Raw genomic sequence first — 21,388 nt, 5'->3', positions numbered from 1 at the left:
ATACATGTTGTGAGAAATGCCGCTTCTAAACACGCGGCGAGGCTAACAGGCCAGATGCATAGTCCGCATGGACATTGCAGAGAATTGGCAATTCTAGTGAGCTGCCCGAAGCAAAGTGAGGAACCGAGTCCTCGCGCCGAGTCTTCAAGTCGAGTTCTGGAGCGGAGTCCAATACGGAGTCCAAGTGAACATGTTGAGTAACAGTCCTTAAGAAGCACTGCAGAAGATTCCAGATTCAACAAAAAATAGTGCTGCAAGACTAACCATAATAATTACTAAAAAGTACATGAGAAACCTTACCAAAGAATACAAAATAATGAAAAAAGAGAAGTCCAAAAAGAATATTCATAATTTCCATACAATTAATAATATAATAAAGGCAAGGGAAAAAGCAGAAATAACCAATGAAAAAATAGAAAGACGCGGAAGAACACATTCTCGGTACCAGTAGGAGACAAGTTACCGGTGACGCAAGCAGTCATGTGAAGGTAATGTGACCAATCAACAGGCGACGTAAAAATGACGTAGGTTAGCGAAGCGAAAGGAAGAAATAAGCAAACAGTGATCGTATGACCTGTAACATGAGTGCACGCCAAGGGGAACTTGTTATAAATCAACGAAAAGTAACTAAACGTAACATAATTAAAGGTAAGCGCAACATCATACTTAAATTCAAACAAGTAGAAAAGTACCGAAAATAGTGAGAATTGCCAATAAATCGTACGTTCCTGGGCGCATGAACCGGCGTAAGTAGATTTACGTTAAAGTATGAAGTTTATAAATGTTTCAGGTTAACAGTAATATTTGGAATCAAACTGAATTTTATTTTAAGACATTTAAAGGGGTCAGGAAATGTATTTTTCAAAGAATTTGATTCATCACGTAGCTAACAAGAGAGACAGGTTCATTTAAAATTTTATTTTATATGCTCTTATTGCATGAAGCAGGCATATTCGATTTTGTCATATACCAGTATTGCTCGGGGGTTTAGGAAAGCATGATCGCTGACTGTAAGGGGGCTGAAGTGGCAATTTATCTCACCTGAGATATCTAAAATGTCTACCATATTCCTAAAGAAACTGAATAGGAGTCAACTCTAAAAAAGTTTTAAAAGGTTGATTTTTCTTTATTTCTTATTTCTTCTTCTTTTTTATGGCCACATAGTATCACTTTAGTCAGCCCATCGTTCAGGTCTCTTTGAAGGGATTGTTTGGGCTTTGCGGTCCTCCCAGTACTTCTTCAGACGCTCTGATATTTGTGCCGTTTTCTCAGTTGAAATTATGCGTGTTGTTGGTTTGTTTTGCGTAAGGGTAAAACGGAGGTTTGTATTCAATTTTATCTTATTTGTGGTGTCTTCTGTTGTAAGGCCTATTTCCTTCAGATCCTCTCTTACTTTTCTGATCCATTTACATTCTGCTGTGGTATTTTTTAGATGAGATTGTGTTGTAGTAGTTGTTTCAGAAGTCTCGAATCCTGCATCTTCATGATATGTCCAGAGAATCTCATTCTCCTCTTACGCATAATATCTGTAATGGGTTCCAGCTCTTTGTACACGACTTTGTTAGGTATTATCCACCACTGTCCATCTTTCTGGTATTTTTTGTTGATGCAAGCCCTTCCAATCCTAGTTCAATTTGCTGAAGTCTGTCAGTCTTTGATTGTTTATTCAGGTGAAAAAGTGTTTCTGCTGCATATATAGCTTCCAGTTTTATAACTGTATTGTAGTGTTTTATTTTTGCATTTATTGATAGACATTTCTTTTTGTAGATATTCCATGTTGATTTTTATGCTTTAGCTAATCTATTTATTTGTGCTTGAATTGAGATTTTTTTCATTAAGGTTATATGTTATTACTTCTTCAAGATATTTAAAGTGAGTTACTATTTTGATTTTTTTTTTAATACATTGAGTTGAGCCTCTACGGACTGCGTGGTAACAACCAACTTCATTTCAGCGTCTAGGTCTTGTTCTTGTTCCGGCTTTGACTTCCTGCCAGTATCTTCTGACCCCAGCGACGAGTGCCTGTTTATGCTCATCAGACAAAGGTCCTTTCCGTCTTCTGGAAGTTGATGCCATTTGGAAACCTTGATAGTTGTTCACCAATCTTCTGAATGTGTTCCTGTCATGAATTTCTTGGTCTGAAATACCAATCTGCCTCAGATCTTTTTCGCATTCCTGGAACCATCTCGGCCTTGTTGCCTTAGATTGAATAAAATTCCATATTCTTTTTGTTAGCCGATCATCAGTCATCCTCAAGAGATAACAGTAAAATAATAGCCTTCTCTTCTTAATTGACGCTGTGAGAGGTTCTGTCTTGCTATACAAATCCTCATTTGGTCACATTCGCCACTGTCCATCAACCCACTTATTACCTAGGATTTTTCTTAGTATCCTGCGCTCTCTTTTTTCCAGCTGGTCAGCTTGACCTTTACAACTTAAGGTCAAAGTTTCAGACGCATATAATCCCTCAGGTTTTACAACTGTGTTATAGTGTTGGAACTTGGCCCCTATACTCATAGACTTTTTATTATAGATATTCTTTGTCATTTGGTATGCCTGGTCTAACTTCCTCATCCTGACATTGATTGCTTCCTCTTCTAATCCATTCTGGTGGATGACTTCACCAAGATATCTGAAATTCTTGACTCGACCGATTTTTCCAAGATTAGTGATCATCCATTCTGGTCCATCACAGATGTTTGTCATATATTTTGTCTTTGGAACAGAAATCTGGAGTCCTACCTTTTCAGCAACTTCTGACAGCCTATTGATCTTGTTGACTGCTGAATCTATGTTGTTGGCAAAAATTGCCAGATCATCCGCAAAGGCCAGGCAGTCAACGTACACCCCTTTGTGCTTAGAACCAAGTCTGAACTGATCTTCCTTTGTTTCTTCTTGGTCTAACAACTTCCTCCACTCTCGAATGACTTTTTCCAAAACACAGTTGAAGAGGAGTGGGGATAGTCCATCTCCCTGTCTGACACCCGTTCTGATTGTAAACGGTTCTGAGATCTCACCCATAAATTTTACTTTCGACACTGTGTTGGTTAGAGTTTGTTTGATCAAATTTTTTGACGTATCGTCTACTCCAAACTCTTCCAAAATATTCATTAATGACTCGCGGTCAATGGAGTCGTTTGCTTTCTGAAAGTCAACAAACACAACCACGTAACTGTGTCCTCCTGTCTTCTTGTACCTTATGATGCTCTTCAGGTTAAATATCTGTTCTGGGCACGAATGGCTTTTTCTGAAGCCAGCCTGATATTCCTCAATCTGCTGGTCAAGGTGAGCTTCAATTCTGTTCTGAACTGCTTTGGAGAAAATCTTATAGGGAACAGATACTAATGAGGTGCCCCTGTAGTTGTTGACATTCTTTTTGTCACCTTTCTTGTGCAAAGGGTGGATTAGTGCTGACAGCTATTCAGTTGGTATCACCCCAGTTCTCCAGATATCTTCAAAAAGCTTGACTAGTACATCTAGAGTTTCATCATTTGCCAGCTTCAGTAGTTCTGCCACTATCGAATCTTCACCAGCTGCCTTATTATTCTTTAAGCTGTCTGTAATCTGTTTGATCTCTTTACAAGGAGGGGTTGATTACATAAAATAAATTTCATCGTAAAGTCCGTATTGTCGTATGTATACTTTTAGGTTAAGTCAATATTCCCCCTTTACAATACCATAAGTTTATTGTCTATTTATTTAAACAACATTATTAATTATAACGGGACATTTTTCGTCTAACTTGTAGACATCATTGGCCGTAAGATATTTAAGAAAAAGCACAATAAAGACAAGGACAGAACAACACATTAAAATAAATCGGGTTGCCGAACACGTCAACCAAAATAGCGAGCATGTTCCAGATTGTTCCAAGTACGAACATTCAAAAGCTGTTGATGAACAAAATTAAAATCATACACGAGACAATACAGTAAAGCTTGTTGTTAAATTTCTTCTTGAGGGTGCCGTTGACATGCAGCATTCAAGTGCGTCGGCAAAAGCTGATAATGAAGTGCATAATGTTATTTGTAGCAGAAAAAAGACGATCAACGAGCATGTGTAAAGAATCCAGTGAGAAGATGTAAAGAACGTCATATTGGTGCAAGGTTGACATTTCTTATTAAAACTCGGTGGAATATCAGATCGTATGACGTACGTAAAAATACAGTGGACGGCCCTAGAATGAGAATAAAGATTATTATAAAAATTGAAAAAATTGAAATTAAGCAAGAAGATTGTGACACATCTGATTACTTGCGTTCTCGCTTCTCAAAGAGTAATTTTTTTTTTTTTTTTTGCTGACTGAGGATGAACTATGGAGGACGTGTGTGATGGGAGCTGGTGTGAGGGGAAATTAGGGGAAGGTTGGAATCAATAGACAGGGAGCGATCACGTGGAAGCTTGTTTGAATGTTTGTCAAAATAGGAACTGTTGAGTAATGCCTCAAAATTTACGTTCATAGTTTCTGAGATCTCATTTAAATTGTGAGTGGGGTTGCGTTTTTGATCTATGTTAATATAAATGTTTTCTAAAATGTTCAGTAAACTGTGTTTATTATGAAAATAAAGAAATTTTAGGTCCTGTTCTATGGAAGTGAAGAAATGATTGGACTCTGTCATATGAGTGCTCATGGCGGAGTATCTTTTATGTTTGGCAGCGTTGACATGTTCTTTATATCTGATAAAAAAGCCTCTTCCGGTTTGCCCAATGTAGCTCGCGGAACATTGATTGCAATTCAACTTATATACACCTGATTTATTGTATTTGTTCATAGTGTTATTGATTTTATGGTGGTTGTAAAAGAGATTAATGTTATTGTTAATTGTTTTAAAGGCAATGTTGACCTTATGCTTCTTAAAAACGTTGGTGATTTCGTAAATCTTATTATTGGTATAGGTGAAAGAGGCATAGTTGTCTGTTTTTCTTTTTGTTTCTCTAAAAAGGGTTGAACTGGGTCTGTTGACGACAATTTTGTTGACTATCCTGTCAATGAAATGCTTACTAAAACCATTTTTACTCGCTATTAAGAGAATGGAGTCGAGTTCTTTTTTACGATCTGCATCAGATAAGGGGATATGATAGAATCTGTGGATCAAATTATAAAAGGTTGCTCTTTTTTGAGATTCTGGATGTATCGAATCTTGCCGAATGGTATTAACAGTTTGGGTGGGCTTCCTGAAAATAGTGTAAGAGAATTTATTGGAGCTGTTGTTGATAGTGATATCTAAGAAGTTTAAAGAATTATTAACTTCAACTCCTTTGACATAAAAAACATGTATTCTAACCTACCGGTCAAAAAAACTTTAAAGATCATCAAGGACAACTTTCTAAAACACAGAAAATTAAGCTTACAAGAAACAGAAGAATTCCTAAATATTTTAGAATTTGTAACCTCCAATAATTATTTTACCTTTAATGGTAAAATTTACAAGCAGAACGGTCTTCCTAAGGGCTCCCCAGCTTCAGGAATAATGGCAGAAATTTATTTAGGCTATTTGGAAAATTCTAAAATTCACAATAAAATTAAAGGTACGAGGTGTGTTTAAAAAAAGACCGAACTGTGGCTAGAAAAACTTGATTATGTAGCTTACATCATTTCACAGGCTGTCCCCTTCAAAATAGTCCCCTGCACTATCAACAGCGTGTTGCCAACGTTTCTTCCACTTTTGGAATGCTTCCTGGAATGCATTTTCTTTGATGGCGCGAAGTTGCCTCCTCGCATTCTCCTTGATCTCTTCAATGTCTTGGAAACGATGTCCTTTCAATGTGGTTTTCAATTTGGGGAATAAGAAAAAGTCTGCTGGAGCCAAGTCGGGAGAATAGGGCGGATGGGGCACAACAGGAATTTGGTGTTTTGCCAGATAACTGCGGACCGAGAGAGAGGCATGTGCTCGCCATTGTCATGGTGCAACATCCAGGATTTGTTTTCCCACAGTTCAGGCCTCTTCCTGCGCACAGCATCTCTCAAATGCGTTAAAACATTCTGGTACAGTTCTTTGTTCACTGTCTGGCCTCGGGGTACAAACTCGTGATGGACAATGCCTTTCCAATCAAAAAACACAATCAGCATCACCTTGATGTTTGAACGACTCATTCGTGCTTTCCCCACCCACTGTGATGATGGCCTTTTGGTTTCGACATCGTAACCCGTATGCTAGCTTCAACATTTCAAATGTTTCCACAAACGTTTTCCCAACTTTGAAGCAGAACTTCACGCACACGCGTTGTTCCTCAAGCTGTTTCATTATAGAATTCGACGAACATGTGACACACGCAATCACTTCAGAGGCTCTAACTCAACTGATAATGCAGGCAATGGAATGCGGAAAGCAGCGGTCTGTTGTCAGAAGTTGCCGCTAGGCGCCGCCACAGTCACAACTCGCTCAATGTTGCGGTTTGCGCGCAATTTACAAAGTTCGGTCTTTTTTTGAACACACCTCGTATTGTATTCTGGACGCTCTATGTCGATGATATATTTGCCATAATAGATCATAACATCTCCAACGGTGACATCGTTCTCGAACAGTTAAATGAAATCGATCCATGGATCAAATTCACTTCCGAAGTTGAAGAGAAGCGAGAACGCAAGTAATCAGATGTGCCACAATCTTCTTGCTTAATTTCAATTTTTTTTCAATTTTTATAATAATCTTTATTCTCATTCTAGGGCTGTCCACTGTATTTTTACGTACGTCATACGATCTGATATTCCACCGAGTTTTAATAAGAAATGTCAACCTTGCACCAATATGACGTTCTTTACATCTTCTCACTGGATTCCCTACACATGCTCGTTGATCATCTTTTTTCTGCTACAAATAACATTATGCACTTCATTATCAGCTTTTGCCGACGCATCTGAATGCTGCATGTCAACGGCACCCTCAAGAAGAAATTTAACAACAAGCTTTACTGTATTGTCTCGTGTATGATTTTAATTTTGTTCATCAACAGCTTTTGAATGTTCGTACTTGGAACAATCTGGAACATGCTCGCTATTTTGGTTGACGTGTTCGGCAACCCGATTTATTTTAATGTGTTGTTCTGTCCTTGTCTTTTTTGTGCTTTTTCTTAAATATCTTACGGCCAATGATGTCTACAAGTTAGACGAAAAATGTCCCGTTATAATTAATAATGTTCTTTAAATAAATAGACAATAAACTTACAGTATTGTAAAGGTGGAATATTTACTTAACCTAAATGGAGGGGTTGAGTTGGGTAGTTTGTGGATCGGGTCGCACACAGGGAATCTTTCTTTTGGTTCATCACAATTAAGAAGGTTTTCAAAGTACCGAGATATGATTGTGCAGTTTTCTTTGTTGGTCAAGTCCAGCTTTCCATTTTCATCTCTATAACAAAGGGTGGGGACTTGGCACCATCTTAGATTAGTCTTGAATGTTTGATAGAAGTCTCTGGAATTGTTTTTCCGGAAATCCTGATCGATCTGTTCTAACTGCTGTTTCTCATATAGTCGCTTGGCCCTTCAGAAAGTTCTGGCTGCTCCTTTTCGAGCTTCACGGAGCACATCGAAATCTTCAGATCTTCTGGTCGTGTTCCACTTTTTCCAGGCATTTGTTCTTTGGGTCAGCACTTCATCACACACCTCATTCCACCACCTATGCTTTCTCTTCTTAGCTGTCAGGATTGCAGTATTAGCTGCTTGTTGCATCTTGGAGGCGATGTTCGTCCATTCATGAGATTCAAATGTCAGTTGCTGGTTGTATTGTTCTAAGACATTTTGATTGATTTTTATCCAAGGTCGTATTTATAAATTCTGTTTCTTGGTTTCAGGGCCTTATTGAGAGGAATGAAGTTAATTTTGATCTTGGAGAGGTAATGATCTGAATCAAACTGGGCACCTCTCTGCACTTTAACGTTCATTATTTCCTTAATCGCTCTCCTGGATATTGCTACATGATCAATCTGTTTCTCTCCACACACATTGCCTAGTGATCGCCAAGTTTTTTGTTTGCTTGGCTTGTGTTTGTAGAATGTTGACATTATCTGAAGATTGAAAGTACGACATAGATTGACAAGTCTTATACCATTTCTATTAGTCATTTCGTGAGCAGGATAGTTTCCAATTGTTGATCTGAATTGTGGTTCTATTCCCAGCTGAGCGTTAAAGTCGCTTAGTAAGATCTTGAAGTAAGTATAAATAACCACCTAATCGATACTTTATTAATGCCTCAGGCAAAATTGAATAAAATTAAAACTTACAGGACATGTTTCGACCACTTAGTGGTCCTCTTCATCTGTATAAATAAAGAACTGAAAAGAAAAAAACATTATGACAATAAGCACAAATAAAAGTTCTTTGGAGACTCCTTTGATAAAAATGGAGGTCATCAGAATAGGTCATCTTGCCTCTCATTCTTGTTTGGAAAAGATGTTTATTCTGCGCTGTCTAGAGGGTCTGTCTTTGAGCGCGACCTGGTGAAGTAACGATGTGATACAGTTTGACAGTTCATGGAAAGCTCTGGAGAGAAGGGAAGTAGAGTTTTATCGTCATCTAAAATAACATGTGAGGGAGGAGGGAGATTGAGCTGTGCTTCTGCGATGTCGTGTTTGATTATATCTCTCGTTCGTCTAGTCTGTTTCATGTCTACTCATTCTAAGTATTTGCTAATAGTCTCATATAAGATGTTTTTTTGCTCGTTGTTTTCGTTGAGATTCTCTTCACCATTTTCCAGTTTATCAAGAACGATGTGAATGTTTTCCAGGTTGTTCATAAGATTACCTTTATTAATCATACAGATAATTTGAAGGTCCTGTTTTATATTGGTGAATTTGTGGTTGGACTCTTTCATATGGGATCCCATGGCAGAGAATCTTTTGTATCTTTCAGCATTGACGTGTTCTTGATATATAATTGAGAAGTTCCTTCCAGATTGTCCCACGTAAGTTTTTTTACATTGAGCACAAGTCAGCTTAAAAATACCCGATTCCTGGAATTCGTCATCTTTAAGTTTATTAGCTTTATTATGACTAAAGAATCTATGTTTCGTGTTGTTGTTTGTAGAGAAGGCTACCTTGGTATTGTGTTTCTTGAATAAGTTGGTGATTTTGTAAATCTTTGGGTTATTAAAGGTGAATTTTACATATCCTTTTTCTTTTTCTGAATGCTGTTTAAGTTTAATAGTAATAGTAAGATCTTGACGTTCTTAGATGGTATTTTCTCCAACTGTTCTTCAAGAAGGTCCCAAAACTGTTCGACTTTCTCAGGATTACGTCTGTTGTCCTCATCGATCGGTGCATGCAGATTGATCAGTGTGTATCCTTTGTTACCACAGTTGAGAGTTAGAATGGAAAGTCTCTCAGAGGGGCTGAAGAAGTCCATGATTGAACTAACAACCTTCTTATGAACAACAAAAGCCGTGCCAAGTAAAGGCATGTTCTTACCTGTTTTCATAGACCTTTTGCCTTTATAAATCCTATACCCCTCAATGTCCATTATGTCTTCATCTAGGTATCTTGTTTCTTGGATGGCTAAGATGGTTATGTTGTGTTTGTCCATCATCATCGTCAATTCTTTGTGTTTTCCCACTTTCAGTAGTGAATTGATATTCAGCGTCCCAAAGTAGTATTTCTGTTTCGTCTTGAATTTTTGTATGTGTAGTAACGTCCTCAAAGCATCTTGGTTCAGGCTCCCCAGAATCCACAGGCCTGATTGCGCTCTTAGGAGCGGTAGATTCCCTCAACGAGGTACTACCTGGGGTAGTGTCATTTTTGTGACGACATTCCATGATGCTTGGTTGTTCAAACGAGTATGCGTCGGAAAACTCCTTCCCGGTAGTAGAACCAAGGTTGTAAGCCCTGGAGCTCAACGATAGGCCGCTCCTCTGGAGTCAGACGCCTTTCGCAGCCACTTCACTGAAGAACAGACGCTGCTGAATGAAGATAGTTCATCCGCTTTATCCGCCGTTGGGACTTGATTGTCGTCTTCCGCCTTCTAAATCGTTGACTATCTTCACCGTAACCCTGGTAGAGACCCTCACAAGATACTACCAGCCGGGCCAGCTGGACCAAGGTTTTTTAAAGAGGTGTTACTCCTCTATCACTCCCCACTTTGTTCTGGCTTGTGACAGACAGAGCCTGGCTTCCCACACATTGGGTCCAGGATGGCAGGGTTTATTTTGATTTTATTACCATTTATGGTAACTTTTTTTAGTTGTTTTGGTTTTTGGCGCATAATTTCTGTTTTTTTTTCAAATGATATTTCATTTGCAATATTTTGAAGTTCTGATATCTGTTTTTTTTTCTTCTTTTATCTTAACTACTAGTTATTCTAAATCGTCGGCAAAACCCAGGCAGTTTGTTTTGATTTTTCGGCCAATTTCTATTTTTGGGGGACATTTCCTAAACTATTCCTTCATTACCATTTCTAGAACACAATAATAGTGGTGAGAGCCCATCTCCTTGCCGTAATCCAGTTTTAATTTCAAATGGCTGGTATTTCACCCCTAAACTTCACTTTTGATTTGGTGTTAGTGTGAATCAATTTTATCATGTTTATTTATTTGTGTTATAGTCCAAGGTGTCTTCGAATTTTAAACAGATTCTCTATGGAGGCAATCGTAAACTTTCTTGAAATCTACGAATGTTATCACCATATCTCTGTTTCTTCTTCTGTTATAGTCCATTATCAACTTAGACTCGTGATCTGATCAAGACAGCTCCTCCAGGGTCTGAAACCTCCTTGATATTCTCCTAGTTCTTTCTCAAGTTGTAAACTTACCCTATTAAGGATGGTTATCCAAAATATTTTGTATGTTATGTCTAGAAGCGAGATTCCCCTGTAGTTAAATTTATTCAGTGCTTGGTAGACTTCCTTTATTTTGGGGGGGATTTATGTTCTCTGGTGGTGTTTTCATTGGGGTGTTGGTGTCCAAATGAAGGAGTTCTGTAGGTTCTTCACAATTTAGAGTAAGGAAAGGGTTGTTCTGCCCGAAGGCAGGTCTGAACCTCCGCAGAGGTGTTCCTGAGCCGGAGTTTGCGTGCGGTAGGGTACAATTTAGAAGCTTGATGAAATATTTAGCCAGAATTTCTGCATTGTCTTTATTGTTATGAGCCAGCGTACCATTTTCATCCATCAGTAGGGTCGGCGGTTCATATTTTCGGAGCTGTTTTCTGAAGGTTTTGTAGTAGTCCCTTGATTGCGTTTTATTGAATTCTTCTTCAGTTAATTGTAGTGTGTCCTTATGATGCTGTCTTTTTATTCTTCTAAGACTTGAGTAGTTTCTTTTTCTTTGTTTTACTAGATTTTGATAGGATATTTCTGGTTTTGGGGACTGATGTAATAGCCATGCCTGATGTCTTTTCTCCACTGTTTCATCACATTTGCTGTTCTACCACTGGTGTTTTTTATGTGGTTTAATTGGAGCTAGGTCTTCTGCAATTTGTTTAAGGTTGTGTACTGCGTCTTCAAGTTTATCTGTAATTTTTCATTTGTTTCTTGGAATGTTCATTGTTTATTAGCTGGATGGGATCTATTTTTCTTTTAGTTTTAGGGGCTTGCTTTTGTTGTCTTGTCTGGGGAGTGAGTTTTATTTAACAGTGTAGTGGTCTAAACCTGTGTCTATTCCCTGAAGGACTTTGACGTTATAGATCTCTTTGTGGTGGTATTTGTCCGTGCAGATGTGATCCAGTAGCCATTCTCCTTTAATATAGTCAGGGTGTTTCTATGTTTTGAGTTTTTGAGGTTTTCTCTTAAAACTTGTAGATTTTGAGGTTAAGTTAAGGTTTTTACACAGGTCAACTAGTCTCACTCCATTTTTATTTGTTCTCTTGTGTGCTGGCCATTTTCCGATTTTTCTTTATTTATTATTCACCTTTTTTCTTTGTTGCAAGAAGGGCTGAGAGAGATTAGTCACTGTACTCTCTCCAGCTAAGGTATAGGCTACAGTCACTGCACCCCCTCTCCACCTGACAAAAACTTGGAACATAATAAAATTAGAAATATTAGATTATGAAGTTAGAAATTAGGTCATGAAGTATATCATTCAGATTTTGATATTGCTTTACTTCCTTGTTCAAAATACTCTGCTAATATGACATCATTGACCAAAATCATGATGATTCATCTTCACATGCTGCATCATCACACTTTACAGAATCATTACATACAGACATGACTTTCTCATACCACTCAACATTTTCAGGTTCTAAGTATTTTATTAGTGAAAGAACACCAACCATTTTGTCTGCTTTTACACCAGGCTTTCTCACGTTAAGTAGCCTCATATAATTAAAACCGAGAAAGCTAATATTCATCTTTAAGGAGGTAAATGGGACATGGTTAGGAGTGTAGAACTATGACCCTGATACAACACCATTATGGTAATGAAGTTAAACAAATTTCTGTATCATGAATCTATTGCCTTTAGCAGGCGGCATTCTTAGAAACATAGGTCGAAGTGCTGATATCCAGTCTTTTACTAACTGCGATACACTTACTACACTGAATGGCTCTGGATATATCCTGCTGTTCACAAATCCTTCCCTTCCACTCGCTGACATATTCTCCAACCAAATTAACTCTCCGCTTGTGAACCATGCCTTATGCAATAACAGCATAGCGCATGGTGCTGGTTTTAGTGAGTTCCTCACCTGTAGCAGCATTCTAGAGAACTAAGACCTGGACTGGGTTATAGTAAAGGGACTGGAAAATTCGGAAACGGTATTCATTCAATAACTCCTCAATTGTTAAAAGTTCATCACACCTTTCATCCTGTGCGGGCATACTGGTTGCGGAACACTGCATTAGAGCTATGAAATTTCATGAAGTGTTGTTTTTAAAAGTTATTCCCCCACCTAAAGAACTCTAGTTTACATCATCATTTTGATTTTTTTTTTTTTTTTTTTTTTTATGGCTACAGTGTCAGCATTTAACATGAATTCCAAATGCCATACAACAAACAAAACTCCAATGTCTACAATACGTCATTCATAATGCATTAATAAAGGTGTCTGCCGGCATTGAAGCACCTTTCATTTGACTATAGAAATTAAATTATTATTATTATTCTTAGATGTCCAATTCTTATCATTCTGTTTTTCTGTGTTGTTTTTGAGTACACTGATTGGTTTTGTTATTGCCACAGCAATGGAAACAGGAGCGGTATGAGTTACAAACACAATTGAAACGTGCTGAAGCTGTAGCTAAAGAAGCAGAAGTAGAAAATGAGCTCCTGCAAGCATCTATAAAGGAAAAGGAAAATAAATTTTCTCAGCAGTTCATTCGAGTTCAGGAACAGCACACTCAGGAGGTTACACGATGGAGAGAAAAGGCAAGTGGAAATATAGCTATTTTATTTACCACTGTGTGGGCTCCTAGGGGGCACATCCAGTGTATACCAGGTAGCATTAATGGGGCTATACCATTAGTCTTTTGGCAGCTATGTTTGAAAATTTAAAATTTACGGTTTTTGGAATTTCCTTAGCTTGGGTTATTTGTGTGTGAGTATCTCCAATATTTTTGCAATTGTCTTCATTTAGTTTTTGCAGTTTTAAAAATATAGTTATTCCTTCTTGCCATTTTGCATAATCCTAGAAATTAGTAAACCTAGCACTTGTGCCCCTTCATACAATTATTGTCCGTTAAATCGTCAGCCTAGTGGCTGGTTGAAACCTCAAATAGCTGTGTCAAAAGTAAATTGTTTAGAGCAAAATCCCATGAACTAATGACGGTGCTATATTAAGGCATACTAGACAAGAAGAAGAGTGAGGTATTGTGCCATTGCCAAGCTGAGTAGCTCAGATGGTAGAACGCTGGCCTTCTGAGCCCATTTTGGCAGATTCTATCATGGCTCAGCCCGGTGGTATTTGAAGGTACTCAAATACATCAGCCTCATGTCACTAGATTTACTGACACGTTAAAAAACTTCTGTGGGACAGCATTCTGGCACCTCTGAAACTCCAAATACTGTAGTACTTCTTCTTTTCTTCATGGGGCCTCTAAATATTAGTTCATAATTAGCGTCGACCTCTAAGATCTTTTGCTACCCTGTTTTTCCTTCATTCCCATGTAGATATGCCTGCTCCCTTCACAAAGCTGCAGGTTGTTCTTGGTGGGTCTTCTTGGATTTTTTCTCTCTTCACCTGGTAGTCCTAGAGTGGAGAGTCGGATTCTACCAAGCGCCTCACATTCGGAAAGTATGTGTTCAGCTGATTCCTCTGCTTCATTGCAATTCCAGGAAGATGTTCGCTCGCGGCTAACACGTGAGTTGTGAGGCTCCCAGAGAAAGTAGAAATAGGAGGAGTAAAACAGTGAAGTGTGCATTGAAACTGTGCTTGTGTTCCGTGTGTGAAGTGTGTTTAACCAATAGCTAAGTACCACGTACGAAAAAGCTGCGGTTTCATAATTATCTTTAAATTATCGATTGCTTTGTGAAGTACCGTCATGCCTGCATCCAAGCCCAGAGGAAGTGTGTTTAACCGATAGCTAAGTACCAGGTACAAAAAAGCTGCGATTTTATAATTATCTTTAAATTATCGATTGCTTTGTGAAGTACCGTGATGCCTGCATCCAAGCCCAGAGGAAGTGCTGCCAACCGTAGCGTGGAGGACACTATTTGGCGTGTACTCCAGGAGCTGGACGTAGCGAAGGTGCTAGCCGATGCGGTTGCAGCCAGCATAGAAATTAAAATTTGAAATAGAGTGGAGTAGGCACTGTCAGAGTTCAAGATTTTGAATGAGGAACTTAGAAAACAATTTAAAGGACATTGAAATTGAACAACTGAGGCAAAGCTTGGAGGAGCTAAGAACATTGTCTAAAGAAGAAATTATCTCTCAGACTAATGACCTCGAGTAGTACCAGAGGAGAGACGATCTGCGAGTGTTCGGTGTGCCTGAGACTGAAGGGGAAGACACTGACCAGCTTGTATTGGATGTTGCACGAAAAATAGGAGCTGACATTCAGTTAACACAGTCATCATTCGCAAACCAGACAGCAGCAAAATCCGAACAACACGGATGGAACACATCACATTGTAAATATTAAGATAACATTATTTTCCATAGTTATGAAACTCCATTGCCCACTATTCTGAACTGTAACTTTGATATTTCAGTATTACTATATTTGTATATACCTTTCCTATTCGTAACACTTCATTTTAAATTTTAATTAATTTTTGAATTTAACTAAATACCTGTGGACTGAACATACATACGTGTGTTTGCGTTCTTATTTTTTATTATTATTAATGTAACATTTTTATTTTTAATTTTTAAATAGTTTCAATACTTTACAAGTAATATATACTTCATTAATTTTAAACAAGACCCCCCTAATTTAGTTGTATTTTAAAAATATTAGGATATTTCATGCACAGTTGATTCATTACCTGCACCCTTGTACTTCAGCTAACGGTAATTTCCTCCTCGCCCCTCATGTTTATTTATCTATTTTGGTGATTTACATTCTACCAGGTTGGTTACTGTCATGAGTCACAATTCACATTCCTCTGACGTCACCTGTCTATCTCAGCAGCCACCAGGCCATCTACCCTCTCCTTTCCTTCCGCTGTCCCCGCTCCCCCCCACCCTCTAGTTCCAACCCTGACCAAAGTACCGCTATCATTCTTAAGAACTTCGTCTTGCAACATCCCAAAGCCCTTCGCATCTGTCATATAAACGGCCAAAGGTTATTAGCTACCAATCAAATGGATGAGCTTACAGAAATATTCAGCCCAGTTGTTTTCCATGTCCTACTAGTGTCTGAGTCATGGTTAACAGATAAGAGCCCATCTTCTTTGTGTCAACTTGAAGGCTACTTGCTTCTGAGAAATGACCGCACCCACAAGCGAGGTGGAGGGGTATGTGGCTATTTCTTAACCATCCTCAAACCCAAAATGTTAGGTCATTCACCAGGCAGGTATGAGAAGAAACCGGAATACATGTTTGTAGAAATATCAATCAATACTGATCTGCATTTAGGGCAGTCACCCAGGTGGCAGATTCCCTATCTGTTGCTTTCCTAGCCTTTTCCTAAATGATTTCAAAGAAATTGAAAATTTATTGAACATCTCCCTTGGTAAGTTATTCCAATCCCTAACTCCCCTTCCTATAAATGAATATTTGCCCCAGTTTGTCCTCTTGAATTCCAACTTTATCTTCATATTGTGATCTTTCCTACTTTTATAAACGCCATTCAAACTTATTCGTCCACTAATATCATTCCACGCCATCTCTCCGCTGACAGCTCGGAACATACCACTTAGTCGAGCAGCTCTTCTTCTTTCTCTCAATTCTTCCCAACCCAAACATTGCAACATTTTTGTAACGCTACTCTTTTGTTGGAAATCACTCAGAACAAATCGAGCTGCTTTACTTTGGATTTTTTCCAGTTCTTGAATCAGGTAATCCTGGTGAGGGTCCCATACACTGGAACCATACTCTAGTTGGGGTCTTACCAGAGACTTATATGCACTCTCCTTTACATCCTCACTACAACCCCTAAACACTCTCATAACCATGTGCAGAGATCGGTACCCTTTATTTACAATCCCATTTATGTGATTACCCCAATGAAGATCTTTTGTTATATTAACACCTAGATACTTACAATGATCCCCAAAAGGAACTTTCACCCCATCAACGCAATAATTAAAACTGAGAGGACTTTTCCTATTTGTGAAACTCACAACCTGACTTTTAACCCCGTTTATCAACATACCATTGCCTGCTGTCCATCTCACAACATTTTCGAGGTCACGTTGCAGTTGCTCACAATCTTGTAACTTATTTATCACTCTATAGAGAATAACATCATCCGCAAAATAACAGCAAACGGGATTAAAGCCCTTGCAGGAGTAGTTTACAAACCTCCGAATACAGGCCACTTAGAAGATTTTGAAGCTGACTTATCTGAACTGCTGCCAGACTACCCTCACATAATAATTATGAGAGATTTGAATACGGACTTCATTGACGTAACCTCTCCCAAAACCACACGACTTGAGACATTGTTTCAAGCCTATAATATGGACATCTTGCCTTTCTCTCCAACTCACCACACATCTCATTCGCACACACTATTAGATCTTATAGTTACCAGCGATTCAGACAGAGTTCTCAATGTTGGTTATACCTCTGTATCTGGTATTTCTGTACATGACGCAATATACATCTTGTATAACCTCCGGCCACCGAAACCCTCCCAGTAATTTATTACCTATCTGCCATTGAAAAATATAAATAAGGATAGACTCTTCAAGGACGCAAGCAACATACCCTGGCATAACATAACGACCTGTAACAAATTCGACGACAAAGTCACCTTCTTTAACAGCCAAGAAACTGAACTATTTGACAAGCATGCCCCAAAGCGGAGAGCAAGAATATTTAAAGGACCCTCTCCATGGTTAAATGATGACATTAAACAACTAATGAAACAGAGACTGCGCCCACAGACAGTACAAAAATGACCCTACTGTACAAAAGTTTGACGAAGATAGGAAGTTACGAAACAAGACAACACAACAAATACGGAATGCTAAACTGAGACACGCTTACAGTTTAATTACGCCTAATGGTAGAACAGCGACGACATTGTGGAAATCTGTTAATAACTTTGGACTTACGAAGAACAAAAACAAAGACAAAATTACAGTACCTCTCGAGGCTCTTAACGAGTACTTTATTGCTAGTTCCTCCGCAGTACGACCTGTCGACAGCAGAAACTTATGAACCATTACGATACACACCCCACCCCTGATAGAGATAAATTCTATTTTAGTCACGTGACACCCGTCCAAGTCAGAAAAGCAGTCCTTAGGATAAGCACGAAAGCGAAAGGAATTGATGACATTGGGACCGACATGGTCAAACTAATTCTTGATTTTATATTACCAACCTTAACCCATATAATCAATTTCTCTCTTCTACAGGGTGAAGCGAAATTCGCGCACTCGGGTGTCGCAGAGCGACTCCTCACATGCCAGCAATAAAAAAATGTCTCTCACAAAAGTTTGTCCTGCAAGTATATCCGGCAGAAAAAGAACGTTGAAGAGTGGCAGTCTGGCAACACTGTAACCACATGTAGGGTAACTACCTCTATCGGCACATATTTATCGTGCTGTGCAGTTGGTGCAGTGGATAGAGTTTTGGGTTAGCATGCAGGACATCAAGGGTTCGATCCTGGGTTAAGGCGCACTTTTTTATTTGCTAATTTCCATCGGACATTACATACTGTAATAGAGTAAGGCACCGTTTCTTAGGTCACAAGTATCCTACATTTACAAAATTTAGTAACGCTGAACACGTAACGTATCTAGTAGATGAAGTGGTGCGAATAAATTCACGCCCACGACATGGAAAGGGCGTCTTTAAAAGCTGACCAATGAAAACGAATGTTCGTGCATTTCTAGGAACGTAGTATGTAAGTGCAAATGGTTTCTAGAGGACCCGCTGCAATCGCTGTTGACGATTAAGATGCCAGATACCAAACCACCTGGACTACATTTATGAAATAAAAAACATACACCTCAAACCAGGTTTGCCTGCTGCCATTTCTTGATGGATACAGTACTTTTGTATCCATCCCTTGGCACAGGCCATAGTAAAGTGTAGCTTTTACCGAAGTCCCTGTCTCATCCATGGCTGTGACAATATGGAAGCTGCTGGGGTATGAGTGGCTCTGAGTAATGACATTCAGAACACTACTAGTGCATCTGAGTGTTATGAAAGGTGTTGCTCATAGGGTGAGTCGTGCTGCAATAGCACTTTCTGACCCAGTGAGGAAAGCAACAGCAAACTACCTCACTGCTCGTCTTGCCTAGTACGCCTCATTTTAGTGCTGCCATTGGTTTTTGCTGTTTCCTTATAACCACATAACCTTTGGTGGTGCTATTTGAGGATCCAACCAGCCTCTGGGCTAATGACGTAACAGACAGACATACTCGCAGGACGAACTTTTGTGAGAGATTTTTTTATTGCTGGCATGTGAGGAGTCGCGCTGCGAATTTCACTTCACCCTGTATACTCCACATATCCAACTCTCTGGAAGAAGGCTATTGTGCTACCTCTTCCGAAAAGTCAAATGCCTTCAAACGAGGGAGACTATCATCCAATCCGTATTTTATCAGCTTTATCTAAAATTTTAGAATATATAGTCCATTCACAAATGTCAGAGTACCTTCAAACGCACAATCTCCTTAATCCTTTCCTGTCCAGTTTCCGACAAGGACATTGTACAACTACAGCCTTACTCAAAGTGACTGAGGACGTTCGACAAGAAATAGACAGAGGATGTGTCACAGTTCTGGTACTACTAGATTACAGTAAAGTTTTGACAGCATAGACATTGACATATTACTTGTGAAACTGAAGGCTCTACTTTTTTCTTAGAGTACGATTGCTTGGATGCATTCCTATCTTCACGGACATCAACAATGTGTGAAAGGTAATAATGGAATCGTTTCTTTGTGGTGCCACGTGAATAGAGGAGTCCCTCAAGGCTTTGTACTTGGAACTCTTCTTTTTGCACTCTTTGTAAATGACATATCATTGAATATAAGACATTGCAAATACCACATGTACGCTGACGACCTTCAACTCTACACAGACTCTACAACACAAGACCTTCAGGAAAATATAGATTTACTAAACATTGACTTGCAGACTGTTAGTGAATGGTCTGCTGTCCACGGCCTGCAATTGAACCCTACAAAGTCACAAGTAATTCTTCTTGGCCATCAAAATCAAATGGCAAGTATTAATAAAACGTCCATTGCCGAGAGTAATCTTTCAGAATGTTGCAATTCCTTTTGTACCACAAGTGAAGAACCTCGGTGTTATCGTGGACGAACGCATGACTTGGTCTGGACATATTTTACATATCTGCCAAAAGGTTTTCTCTGTTCTTCATTCTTTATATAAATATACATTTCCAATAAAACTTAAGCAGAAATTAATCAAGGCTCTTGTAATGCCACATTTTGACTATTGCGATGTTGTTTTCAATGATGTGAGGCCACTGTTGTCCCTAAGGCTACAGCATACTCAAAATGCATGTGTGAGATATATATGCAATCTAAGAAAATATGACTACGTGTCATCATCTTCCCTAGAACTAGAGTGGTCGCGACTCCACGTTCGGCGTAATCATCATACTCTGTCTCTCTTCCAGAGTCCTTACTACATCTTCCCCATCTTACCTTTCTTCGCATTTTCATTATTTCTCAAATGTGCATAACAGAGATACAAAGGCTCAAACATCAAACCTGCTCGTTATTCCTCACCATCATACTGCCACATATAATAACTCATTTTCTGTGTTTGCCGCCCAAGAATGGAATCGTTTACCGGATGACGTCAGAGGAATACCAACCACAAGGTCATTTAAAAGAGCGTTAAGAGGTACAGCAGGATACGAATGAACTGTGCATTTCTAGTCTTTTACTGATGGTGCTAGTACATTATTACCACTATGTATGTTCAGTCCGTCAACGATTCCGGTGGTGGGATCCTCAACAGCTCAGCCATCAGCAGTCATAGATGGCCTGGGCATCACTGAAGAGGCGTACTAGGGAAATGAGGAGTGAGGTAGTTTCCCGTTGCTTTCCTCACCGAGCCAGAGTTGTTATTACATATCAGTCTGCCAAGCCCACTGAAATGCATACACCAACCGACCCTATGAGCAACATTTTCACACCGTTCATAGCAGGGACTGGCTGCATAAGGATTGGCATTACTAGCATCGCTCATACCTCAGTCACTTTCATATTGTCAAAGCCAAGGATAAGACAGGCAGATCTATGAAAGTAACAAAATTGCTCTAGCCTATACCAGAAGACATAGTGCACTGTAAACACTAGGTCCTGCCAGCAAAAGCAAATTATTATTATTATTATTATTATTATTATTATTATTATTATTATTATTATTATTATTATTATTATTTCTTCGTTATGCCCGTTTATAGAGCGCGTTGGAACTTGTTAGCTTGATGATAGTTTTCCTTTCTTCTTCTCCTCCCAAAATCTCTTCATGAACTCGCTATGCTGTTTCTTGTGTTCTTCCGTCCAATTTTTCCCTGTGGTTCTTTTAGCCTTTTCCGTGAACGTGTGTTTTTCAACCAGATTCCCAAAAGCCTTGCGATCCCTGATGACATCTTCTGTGATGTTCATTTCTTTTAAGTACTGCTTTATTTCCTCAAACCAGCTTATTTTTTCCTTCTTTGAATTAATTATACCAAGCAATCTTTTTGCATATCTAGTGTCGTCCATTCTACAGATGTGGCTATAGAATTTCAATCGTCTCCTGCGTACGGTATCGGTGAACTTGTCGATTGCTTTGTACAAATCTACAGTTTTCCTTTTGATCCATATACCATTTATATGAACGGGGCCATATATTTTCCTCAGAAGTTTTCGTTCTTTTTCAA

At 38.9% G+C, this 21,388-nt stretch overlaps 1 protein-coding gene across 1 annotated transcript in view; it reads left to right on the top strand.

Moving 5' to 3' along the window:
- The window catches only part of LOC136867226 (protein Spindly), a 177,659-nt gene that overhangs the window by 19,241 nt on the left and 137,030 nt on the right, over nucleotides 1–21,388 (top strand). The window contains exon 2 of the mRNA XM_067144366.2: nucleotides 13,104–13,289. Coding sequence (XP_067000467.2) covers nucleotides 13,104–13,289 — 186 coding nt within the window. The remainder of the gene's footprint in view (nucleotides 1–13,103; nucleotides 13,290–21,388) is intronic.

Source organism: Anabrus simplex, chromosome 3 (genome assembly GCF_040414725.1).
Source record: "Anabrus simplex isolate iqAnaSimp1 chromosome 3, ASM4041472v1, whole genome shotgun sequence".
Taxonomy (NCBI): domain Eukaryota; kingdom Metazoa; phylum Arthropoda; class Insecta; order Orthoptera; family Tettigoniidae; genus Anabrus; species Anabrus simplex.
This window is presented reverse-complemented; position numbering and strand designations above follow the sequence as displayed.